The 12,213-nt window shown below is 39.9% G+C and overlaps 1 protein-coding gene across 3 annotated transcripts in view; it reads right to left on the minus strand.

Moving 5' to 3' along the window:
* Window positions 1-651: 651 nt before the first annotated feature.
* The window catches only part of ANKS4B (ankyrin repeat and sterile alpha motif domain containing 4B), a 37,426-nt gene continuing 25,864 nt past the window's right edge, over window positions 652-12,213 (minus strand). For 2 of the 3 annotated variants that reach the window (XM_060285606.1, XM_060285605.1), the window contains exons 5-7: window positions 10,953-11,022; window positions 8,815-9,280; window positions 653-3,281 (exon numbers count right to left, since the gene is read on the minus strand). In XM_060285606.1, the coding sequence (XP_060141589.1) occupies window positions 2,207-3,281; window positions 8,815-8,978 (1,239 nt within the window). In that variant the 5' untranslated portion in view covers window positions 8,979-9,280; window positions 10,953-11,022 and the 3' untranslated portion in view covers window positions 653-2,206. Of the gene's footprint in view, window positions 3,282-8,814; window positions 9,281-10,952; window positions 11,023-12,213 lie in introns of all 3 variants that reach the window. The other variant, XM_060285608.1, reaches the window with a different exon arrangement.

Raw genomic sequence — 12,213 nt, forward strand, 5'->3', positions numbered from 1 at the left:
CCTGGTGAGAACTTCCAGTCCTGCTGCGCAAACATCGCCTTCCCATATTTCTGAGCAAATTGCTACCCCTCCAGTAGGGCAACATGGACAAATTCCAACTAGAAATAATCAAATCCCATGAAGCAGGACTAAATCCTATAATGCTGAATTCCAGTAACGTTTTTGCTGGCCTGTCTTTTCTTATTTTCCCTAAGAGTACCTTTCCATTTACTATTTCTATCATCTTCCAAGTAGCATTGCTGGTTGCCAGCTCAAAATGCTTTATGCTACCTCTCATTTGCTAGAATACATTGTCAGGCTTTCTATATTATTTTTACCTCTGACAATGATGTACAAAGCACTGATGGAAAGCAACCTTTTTGTTAACAGTAGTACTTTCCTAGGGGCTTATACTTCTCCTATGTCCTAGCAATGAGTGTCTCATTAGGCAGATTCTGGGGGTTACTTGGAGAGAGGATCCTGGCATCTACAATAAGGACATACTAATAGAGAAAGACTGAGACACTACAAACTTTTTCTGAGTGCCTTCTATGTGACTACTGCTTTCATGTACATTATTTCATGTACAACTGCAGTTTACTCCAGAACAATGAAATGCAGTATTTGTGAACATAATCATCCCCTAGTGTAGCATATTTATTCAATGACTGACAACCTTTTCGATCCATTCATTGAGGAAGAATGTGCCAGTTGTTCATCAAATTTAAGCATCTGTATCCTCCATGGTGCCTCTTAAAGTAACACAGACAGCTGTGAATCAGGAAGCATGCTGAAGCTTTTTCTATATTATACACATAATCAGTGGTAAATTCCATTTAATGCAAGGCTGGCTATAAAAATCCAGTGAAGCTTAGCTATTCAAGTGGGGTTTCAACTTAAATTTGGGATTTCCATTTAAATAACATCAGCAGCAGTATTAGTGTTGACAGTTTATATTGTAGAACCTACATGTATTCAGACGTGCAGAAATGGTGATAGACAACAGTAAATAAAAGATATGTATATAATAAGCATAAAAAGTAAAATTTACTTTTACAATTGAATTTTCCCTACAGAGAACCTAGATTTCTTTTTCCTTTTTTTTTTTTAAGTTTCAGGAGGCACTTACCCTTAGGAAACATCATCTAACAAGCCAGAGTTCTTTTCTGTATCCTTCTTTCTCTCCTCCCTGACTCTCTTGCTTAAGCACTGTATTAGTCTGCTAGGGCTGCCGTAACAAAATACCACAGACTGTGTGGCTTAAACAACAGAAATTTATTTTCTTATAGCTCTGGAGGCTGGAAGTCCAAGATCAAGGTGATAGAAGGTTTGATTTCTCCTGAGGCTTTCCTCCTTGGCTTTCAGATGGCTGCCTTCTTGCTGTGTCTTCACATAGCCTATTCTGTGTGTGTGCACATCTCCAGTGTCTCTACCTCTTCAAAGGACAACAGTCATATGGAATTAGGGCCTCACCTTTATGACCTCATTTAACCTTAATCAGCTCTTTAATAAAGGTCATATCTTCAAATACAGTCACACTAGGGATTACGGTTTCAACATAAGAAGTTTGGAGGGAGCAAATTCAGTCCATACAGGTACCCTACATTCCGTTTCTTTCTTCTCTCTCTCTACCTGCCATCCTCTCTCTGTTCCCAGGCAGGAGTACTATAGACCCATTTCTATTACTTGTAAACATGTAAACATCTGTTGAAGGGTTAGACACGTTTAAGTTGGGCATCACGCCACGGGCCAATGGAGGAACTTTAGTCTCCACCAACAGGTAAAGTCATAGAGCTAAGGACAGAACTGGAGTTCGAATCCCTAGCTATGAGGATCAGAAATTAAGCAGCAGCTAATGTGATGAGAGATTATAATTTTAAATCCAGAGTTAGGAAAGTGAAGAAAGTTTTTTCCCTTCTCTGTCATCCATTTAATCCTTTCTGTATTCAAAAATATCAAAAAGATAATTGAAGAGAAATGTCATTTTCTTATTCCCAGGTCTCCTTGAGTTTCTCATTAGCGGTTTATGTGGACAGGTATAGAGTATTTCTCAGAGTAGAATTTGGGCCTCTTAGATGGACACCTCCAAAACCCTAGAAACCCAGTAGTCTGGTACTGGGTAGAGAGTGGGTAATGCCTGAAATGTTTCCAGTGGGCCACACCTGCAGACTCACCACACCTGCATCACGCCACTGCTGCAGACTCACCCAGTTGACCCAACACTCCATCAGAGGCTGGTGTCGACCAACTGCCCAGGCTGTTGTAGCACCTGCTTCCTTCTGTTTATGGCACTAAGGACTTTCTTCCTGGGACCCAGCTGCATCTGTATGCTCTGAAGGTCCTCATCAGAGCAAAGCAGCAGAGCTTCCAGATCAATCTGCTCTCTCATGAAAATAGGAAGGAATTCTTCCAGGTAGTGGGACTGCAAGAACACTTCCAGGGGAGTAGCATCAACCACATCTTCCTCCCATTCCACTTCATCCTCATCCCAAGGCAGATCATCTTCATGGTGGTTTTCCGCTCCCTCTTCATCAGCCTCAGGTCCTCCTTGTCTCTGAAGCAATTCACTGGGCATTTTCAACCCCAACTCCCTCTTGCTGTCTGAGATGTCTTCAGGGCTCAATATTCTGTTCCTTCTAAAAACAACATTTCCTAGACCTGGACGGTTGAGAATGGATTCGTGTTGCACACAGCTGTCCGCCTTTACTGAGAACTGGAGCTTCTCTTTGAAGTCCCCTGAGAAGGGGTCTTCGTCCTCCTCTCTGAACACTTCCATCACATTCTTCGGCCCACTTGTTCTCTCCTTCCCTAACGGCTCTGCTGTATCTTTGTTCTTCTTGAACTTTAATTTAAAGGTGTCTTTAATGCCCTTAGACAGTGACCCAAATGTGTTGGAAGCAGAAACATTGGAAAGGGATGACCTGGAGAAAGTGCCCTTGGAAGAAGAAAGAGTCCCAGATTCCTCCTTGTTGTAGGTGCGGGCCATCTTATTTTGGTGCTTCTCCTGGAGCCTCTCACACTCTTTGATCTGCCTCCTGGCATTCTTCTGAGCCTGCTCCTTCAGCCTGGTGACCTTCTTGGGGTTCATGATGTTCTGGGCGGTGGCAGCATTATCCAAGAGACCAACACATTCACTCTGCTCTCTGCTGGCAGCAGCGTCCAGTGGAGACTGTAAATCGTTGTCCAGGGCAAAGATGTTGGCTCCAAAGTTGATCAGAAATGAGACACAGTGGGCATGACCATTGGAGGCTGCATAATGTAAAGGAGTATTTCCCCAGATGTCACATCTATCAGGATCCCCTCTAGAAGAGAAAATATAAGAAATACATGCTAATTTTTTTCTCTGAACATGAGGTCTAAAAAATAAAAACTAAAAGAACAAAATGCATGTTAATCCTGCCTTGACACTGTTACAAGATAACTTCTGAACGTCCACGTATGTCACATCCAGACATCACATGGCCAGAAACAGAAAGAGCCCATATCTACCCTGTATCTCCTCGTTAGAAGCAAGAAAAGCTTTCTAAGAAACTCCCAACATGAGCAACTTTCTTGTCTCATTGGCCAGAATTGGGCCACGTGCCTAAGGGAAAGGAAATAGAGCTACCTTGTTTATCTTAAATCAATCAGATTTTTCCCCTGTATAGCATGACCCCGTGGTGTGCTGGTAAATGTTAACAACCAGCTCACCCAGGAAAAAAATCAAGCTCTGATTTATACAGCATGCGCCAATTTCTGTGACGTAAACACACCACCATAGCACATTTCAAGCTCCTAATGTGACATTACTGGACACAGAATTTGGAAGAGGTGCACAGTCAATTGAGTATAAATTATTCCCACCACATAGATATTTAATAGATGTGCGTAATCTTAAGAGCAAAGATAACAGTAAAATGTGGTAAAATAATTAGAAAGTAGTAAGTTTTGAGTATTACCTTTTTAATATAGTTTATTAAATTTTAAGTTTATATAATTTTATTTTTAATAATGGATTGTTTATCTGATTCAAACTTCCTAAAATTTAGCAGTCGTCTCTCCTGAGCTGGTAAGAGCTGGTTCTGAAACTATACCTTGTACCTTAAAGGATCTTGGTCCCTAAGGTAGAAACAAGATAGAAACAAAAATCGTAACATGGAGGACACCAAGCTTGTTTCGCAGAGTATCAGGGAAACCACAGATATGCAAACAACTTGCTGACAGCCCCTCCAATTGAGCATGAGCATCACACGGGCGCACTGAGGGACTAGAATGACTGAGAGCACACTCTGAATGCCACAGGCTGAAAATCCACTGCATGTTATGTACTGGACTCCTCCACCTCTGAAATTGTACATGCAACCCATGAAGAGGCATGAAGGACTGTCTGGCCTGTGCAGGGAACCCTTGAACTCTCAAAACTTACGTTGAAACTTGCACTTACTTTCCATCAATCATTTCTGAGCACCCTCCCCCTCTTGTTCCCCACTTCCAAGATAAATACTCCATTCAAATGCCAGTCAAGGAGCCAGATCTAAAGCAGTGCCTCTTGTCTCCTTGTTTTCCACCCCACAATAAAGCCTTTTCTCTCTGCAAAAGACCATTGCCTTGGTCTTTCCATTGCACAGTGGGCAATGAGCCCACTTGCTCAGTTACAGTTCCAGTACACCACTGCTACCCTCCTCTGAGTCACAGGTAGGGAAGTGAAAACTGAACAAAACTGGTTCCCCATCAGCAAGAAAGAAGAGAAGAATGGGGCTTCCCTGGTGGTGCAGTGGTTAAGAATCTGCCTGCCAATGCATGGGACATGGATTTGAGCCCTGGCCTGGGAAGATCCCACAGGCCGCGGAGCAACTAAGCCCGTGCGCCACAACTACTGAGCCTGAGCTCTAGAGCCTGCAAGCCACAACTACTGAGCCCGCGTGCCACAACTACTGAAGCCTGCATGCCTAGAGCCCGTGCTCCACAACAAGAGAAGCCACGACAATGAGAAGCCTGCGCACCGCAACGAAGAGTAGCCCCGCTCACCGCAACTAAAGAAAGCCCGCGACGAAGACCCAACACAGCCAAAAATAAATAAATTAATTTAAAAAAAATGTATTCCAAAAAAAAAAAAAAAAAAAAAAAGAGAAGAATGGATACTGGGCAGGAAGCAAACAGTGTCTAATACAACTAATATTTGTACAAAGAGTCTACTGATTCCTCAGTTTATTTCCACATAATTATGAGTAGTTCTGCAATGGTTTAAGGTAGAATTGGGGGCATTATTAGATAGCATTATGGCCAGGGACCCCATGCCTGACACAGAATTGGGTACATGGTAGATAAAAAAGATTTGAGGAATGAATATCTACTGGAATCCTGCCCCAGGCTCTAACCCCCACCCCTTGCCCTTCTCCTGTGAGGCCTTGAGTTACAAACAGGCACAAATGAAAAGTAAAGTAATAACTTATTAACTATGGCTCTGACCCCAAGCCACTGTTGAGAACTCTGATAATACAGGTACTAAAGGGCATCTTCCTTTGCCCTAGTCTAGACTCCAAAATCAGGATCTCAGTAAACTTTGGCCAGGCTGGCCCCATGGGATGGCAGGAGAGAGAGCCTGAGAAGGCCTCTTAACATTCCTGGTAAGTATCAGGTGGAAACAGGAGAGAAGGTCCATGCCCTTGCGACTGGCATGTTAATGCACTGTGGCCCTTCCATTCCTTGCCCCTTAAATTTGGTCCCTGGACCAGCAGCAGCAGCAGCAGTAACATCACCTGCAAGTTGTTAGAACTGCAGAATCTTGGACCGCATCCCAGACCTCCTGAATCAGAAACTGAAGTTTAACAAGATCCCCAGGTTAGGCTCACTGCAGGTTGAGAGCTGTACTAGTTACGGTGACCCAACCAGTGTCCTATAATTTGGTGAATCAGATTTGTAATTCCTCCATGGGAATCCTTGGCTTCTTCATGCTTTTTGGTTACAAAGCACTTACACATTCTCTGCCCCCCACCCCACCACCAACAAGCACCATCTTTCTCTTAGAGAAGAAAAGAATTATCAGAGGGGTAAAATAAGACTCCAAGCACGTAATTGATTTTCCCACCAGTACACGGGCAATACACTTTGGATCAGGCCTGCCTCCAAGTCTACTGGTCTCCAACACAATATGGTCTTACGTTAACTCACCTCAGCTTTTCCCTTTTACCTGCTGTGAGGCCTCAAGTTCAACTTTTCTAGGACTCAGAGTCCTCATCTATAAATTTAGGATAATATTACCTACTCATAGAACTATTACGTGAATCAGTCAACATACATACAGCATTAGAAACGTGCTTGGTACAGAATGAGTACTCAATAAACTTTACCTGTTACCATTTCCCTTGTCTCTAAACTCAAAATCCTTAATTTCATATATTTATTTTTTTCTCACACCCATCTAGTAAATTCCTGCAGCACTGCGATGACTCTTGTGGCTTTTTAACACTTATAGTCTTGATTTGTCAAATATGCCCTGCCCCCAACTAGATAATATGTCTCAGAGGGCAAAACCTGTGTCTTTTGTCCTTTGTGTCTTTTGTCCTTTATATCATCCATATCTCATAGCAGATGTCTCAAACTCAACCTAAAGAAGCCAAGAATGTAATGTAAGTAACTTAATGGGGCCAGGTTTGTTCTTTCAACAAAGTCATAATTAAGTGCAAGTTCCATCTAAAAGAATAGACATTGATCAGCTGTGGCTGATTGCTACCTTGAATAAAAGCAGACACAATATTGCCAGAGTTTCCATTTTCCAAACAAAGCCAGAAATCCAGAATTTCATGTGAAGCTTTTTGATTTTTAAATGTTGGCTCAAATTTAAGAGAAAAATACAGTGAAGTCCAAATAAAACACATTTGTGGGCTAGATCCAGCCATAAGCTGGCAGTTGGCAACTTCCTTCTGAGCAGAGAGAACAGTGTAAGCAGACGCACATATAGGTGATGTTACATATTTGTGGCACCAGGAGTATACTTCAGTGTGACCAGAGATAAGGGAAGGGAAATAAGTTCAAAGAGGAAGGAAAGAAAATAAAATTGAATCTAAGGAAAGCAAATATATTAAATAACACAGTTCTGTTGCACAGCCTTTTTCCTGATTTAATTGTCTCGGATCAAAGGAAACCTCTTTCAACCTTAAAATAGTTGTATATCTTAGGGGAGCACAGTACCTCACCCCCAAAGATGGAGTTTCACTTCTTATTTATTTTAACCAAACACCACACTCAAAAGACATAAAAGAGGGATTGTAAAACATCTAAGACATTACTGTAAACATAAACATATGGATTAAGTTTGCCTGAAATTAGACTGGGTAAGTTAAAAGAGAAATTATTGAGAGGAGTGAACTGTGGTAAGGATGTTAGAGGTATTAAAAAGTTTGGGTTAAATCTACATGCTTCAGGTCATAAAATAGTGGAATTTTCCCATCCTGAGGGACCTTAAACGATCCTTCAAGATAGGAAGAACATGAAGAAAATCTGAGGTGACCCCAAAGACTGTTCTTCTCTTAAGAAACACAAAATTCCAAATTTAAAGATGAAACTGTCAGTAAGCTGATTCATGAGTTTCCCTGGTGCATTTAAGCTATTTCCACTTGAAATAAATTCTGTTTACAGACAACTTTCCAAATTAATGTACAACTTAAATCAAAATGTTTACTATTGACAAGTTGGGGGTCCTTCTAAAATCAGTCTTTGTCTTTCAATCCCTGATATCCTTCACATTTCTTGATAGAACCATTACACATACCTGTCCAGATAGTCACAAACTCATTTGATGATCTGAGTCCAATACTGATGTTATTCAATATATCGTTTCCTTCAGCTAAATTCATAAAATTTTGATTTGACTTTTTTCCTATCCTTTTTTTCCCAAAAGATAAACTCAATGAAAAGATTTTAAGTAATCATATTTTGCCCTTGCTTTTTTGTAGATTAGTACATTTGGGCAATAATTTTTAGAGCTGGATTGCTATTACTGTCACAAAATAGGCAATTTGCTTATATTAAATTACTCTGAGAATCTGTTCCATTTCAGTTTCTCCTTTTGAAGTTGATTTGATTTTTTTGGAGTTGTTCTCAGAAAATAAATCATTCTTTCAAGAAATGTTTTTCTACATAGCAAGGAATATTTAGACTCACTAGTAATCAAATAAATGCAAGTGAAAACAACGCACCACCATCTATTTGCCTATCAGGCAACAAATAAAAAGAATACTACTACTCAGTTTTGGCAGGAGTGTGAGGAAATGAACAATGCTGGAGGAAGCATAAAGTGGTTCAAATTTCCTGGCACAATATGTGCCAAAAGCCTGTAAAACACGGCACCCTTTTTTTTTTTTTTTTGGCGGTACGCGGGCCTCTCACTGCTGTGGCCTCTCCCGTTGCGCAGCGCAGGCTCGGGACGCGCAGGCTCAGCGGCCATGGCTCACGGTCCCAGCCGCTCCGCGGCATGTGGGATCTTCCCGGACCGGGGCACGAACCCGTGTTCCCCGCATCGGCAGGCGGACTCTCAACCACTGCGCCACCAGGGAAGCCCGGAAAAGATTTTTAAAGACACAGAATTAAAATATCTTCCCCCAAGACAAATAATAGTGCCTTAGAGTTCAGGATCTGTGTGTGTGTGGCTCATACAGGATCAGCCAACACATGGTGCCGGTTCTCAGAGTGAAAAGAGAGCATCTCTGGAGAATTTTCTCCTTTTCTCTAAAAAGACAATTTTTTACACAGACTAGAAAGAAAGCAAAGTAGTTTCACTTTTTCCCTGCCTCTTGCTGCTGTCTGCAAAACCCTACCATAAACAGTTTCCAATCAAGACCATCAGGTTGATATTACCCTCTGCTGCAGATTATTTCTAGGGCTTCCAGGTTCCCATGGTAGGCTGCCAGGAGTGTGGGAGTCATGCCATCTTCATCAGAAAGATTCAGATCTCTCTTGGTGGCCTCTTTCAGAAGTTCCAGGTAGCTATCACTAGCAGCTTGGTGGTAGCGAGTGGACATTTCTTCTGCTCACCAAAGCTTTGTCAAATATCACTCTCCAGGCAGAGCAGGATGTCAGTGAAGCAGCCTTCCCACGAAGCTTGTTAATAAGTGACAAGGAAGAGTGTCAGCCCAGGGCAAGGCTCATTCCAACCTCCCTCCATGGAAGGCAGCCAGAAAGGTTCACAGCACTGAACTTAGACCTTTTCTTTCTGGAATAGCCATGACATTGAATACCGAGGACTGCTGTGTTCATCTTGAATGTTTTGAGGCACTGTTTTTTTTTCTGTCCTTTAACAAGTCCTGAATGTAATATTGGTCATCTAGGCACAGAACGTAGAAAATAATTTCAAAACAACTCAGAACTAGTCTAGCTCCCTGGAGAGGTCTATTTTTTAAAGTGCTGTATTGAGGTATAGTTCACAAACTATGAAATTCACCCATTTTAAGTGTACAATTCAATGATCATTACTAAATTTAGAGTTCTGTAAGTATCACCATGAAACTAAGCAGGACCCTGTGGGGCCTCCCCAGGGAAAGACCCCCTCCTCACCTAGTCCCCCACCTCTTGTTTATAGAAAAGCTGTAGGCTCCTAGGCATTCCCCGAGTTCTAAAGAGCAAACTTAATCAGAGAGGGGAGCAAAGACAGAAACAAAGGAAAAACCATCAAGCAAATCAAAATAATAACAGTTTAGCCATAAAACAAAGTCAAGGGCCTTTAGTTCCTTCTCAAGGACTATAGATAATATCCTGAACCATATCCTTGAGTTGTTTGGCAGATACTAAAACCCTCACCAGGTGAAAAAAGTTAACTGCATGCTGACCACCAGCACATAGACCCCAGACCAGTTAGAACCAGAAGGTTGATGATTGAGATTCCCAAAATATCACCCTGTTACCTCACCATCAACCAATAAGAGAATTGTGGATGAGCTGATCGCACACCCTGCAACCCTCTCCCTTACACTGTGTTTAAAAACCTTTCCCTGAAAGCCATTGGTGAGTTTGGGTCTTTTGAGCAGAAGCTGCCCATTCTTCTTGCTTGGCACCCTGCAATAAATGCTGTATTTTCAGTAGATTGGCTTTGCTGCACTGAGGGTGAGCAGACCCAACTTCTGTTTGGTAACAACCATAATCCAATTTTATAACATATCCATAACCCCCCAAATATCCCTCATGCTAATTTGTAGTCAATCCTCATTCCTACTCCCAGCCCCAGGAAACTACTAATCTGCTTTCTGTCTCTACAGATTTGCTGTTTGTAGGCATTTCATATAAATAGAATCATACAATGTATAGTCTTTTGTGTCTAGCTTTTTTTCAGCTTAAAATAATTTTTTAAGGTTCATCCATTTTATAGCATGTAACAATATTTCCTTCCTTTTTGTTTCTGAATAGTGTCTACTATACTAATATACCACATTGGCTTTATTCATTCAACAGTTTATGGACATTTGAATTGTTTCCACATTTTGTTTTTATGAATAATGCTGCTATGAACATACAAGTCTTTGTGTGGACATATATTTTCATGTCTCTTGGGTATATACCGAGGAATGGAATTGCTGAATTACATGACGATTTGTATTTAACTTTTTAAGAAATTGCCAAACTGCTCTCCGAAGTGACTGTACGATTTTCATTTCCATCAGCAATGTATGAGGCTTCAAATTTCTCCATGTCCTTGCAGCATTTGTTATCTGTCTTTTCATTTTCAGCCATCCTAGTGGGTGTGATGTGGTATGATTGTGGTTTAAATTTTCATCTCCCTAATGAATAACAATGTTGAGCATGTTTTTTTATGTGCTTATTTAACCATTCTTACATCTTCTAAAAAAATTCTTTACTCATTTTTTCATTAGGTTGTCTTATTGAGTTATATAGGAGTTCTTTATATATTCTAGATACAAAATTTTATCAGATATATTTTGAACTTAATGAAAATGAAAGCAAACGTTGCAAAATTTACAGGATGCAGTTAAAACAAAACTTACGTGGGAAATTTGCAGTTTTTAATGCCTGTGTTAGAAAAGAAGATCTCAAATCCTTAACTTAAACTTCCACCTTACGGAAAGAAGGAAAAGCATAGAAAAATTAGTGTAAATAAAGAGCACGATATAAGACCAAAAACATGGTCCAAATTTATCTGCAATCAAAATAAATGTAAACAGACCAAATTCACCAGTTAGAAGACTGAGGTATGTCTTATTTACAACAGACATCTAAAATATAAAATTGCAAAAAAAATTGGAAGTAAAAAATGTAAAAGTTATATCAAGCAAATACCAACAACAAATTGGTACAGCTATATTTATATCAGACAAAAAAATAGTTTAAGCCAAAAATATTACCAGGGATAAAGAGAGATAATACATAATGATAAAAGGAACAATTCATCAAGAAAATATGATGCTCCTAAACTTGTATGTACCTAATAGCATAACCTCAAAATAGAGAAAACAAACAGTAGTAGAATTTAATGAGAAAGAACAAATCTGCAATCATAGTGGGAGATTTTAACATAACTCCTTAATGTTATATATCAGTCAGACTAAAGATTAGGAAAGGTATAAAAAAATTGAACACAATTAAGAAGCTTTATCTAACAATCCTATATAGAACACTGCACTCAATAGAAAATGCATGTTCTTTTCAAGCACACGAGAATATTTATAAAAATTGCCCACTTAATAGAACCGGTGCAGGCCTCAACAAACATCAAATAATAGGCTTCATGTAGACCATGTTCTCTGAAGACACTGCAATAAAATTAGAAACCATCATCCTTATACAACTGATTAACTGTTCACATGTTCTCTTGTGATATAACTTTTACATCATTTTCATCATCAAATACTTACCATTTTGCATTGTAATTTTTCTTCTCTTTAATACGTCATAAATATTTCCCATATTGTTATAAAATATTTAATATGCGTGGATAATAGTCCATGTAATTGATGTGAGGAAGGTATATATTTGAAGTCTGTGACTGTTTATTCCTCTTATCTCTTTTCGTCCAAGTCTTTAGTCCAAGATAAATTATCTGCCCACTCTGAAATAGTACAAAGCTTTCATCTGCAAATTCCTCACAATAATTAGCTCTAAAGGTCAATGTGTGTTCCTTTTTTTGGTTTCTATGAGAACAACAGTGGAAGCTGTAGAAGCAAAGCCTGGAAGGCAGCATTATTTGTTTGTTAAAAAAAAAAAGGAATTTTTTTAGCCTAGAGAAAGTGAAATATCCAAACATGATGG

The sequence above is a fragment of the Globicephala melas genome, chromosome 15 (assembly GCF_963455315.2).
Source record: "Globicephala melas chromosome 15, mGloMel1.2, whole genome shotgun sequence".
Classification (NCBI taxonomy): domain Eukaryota; kingdom Metazoa; phylum Chordata; class Mammalia; order Artiodactyla; family Delphinidae; genus Globicephala; species Globicephala melas.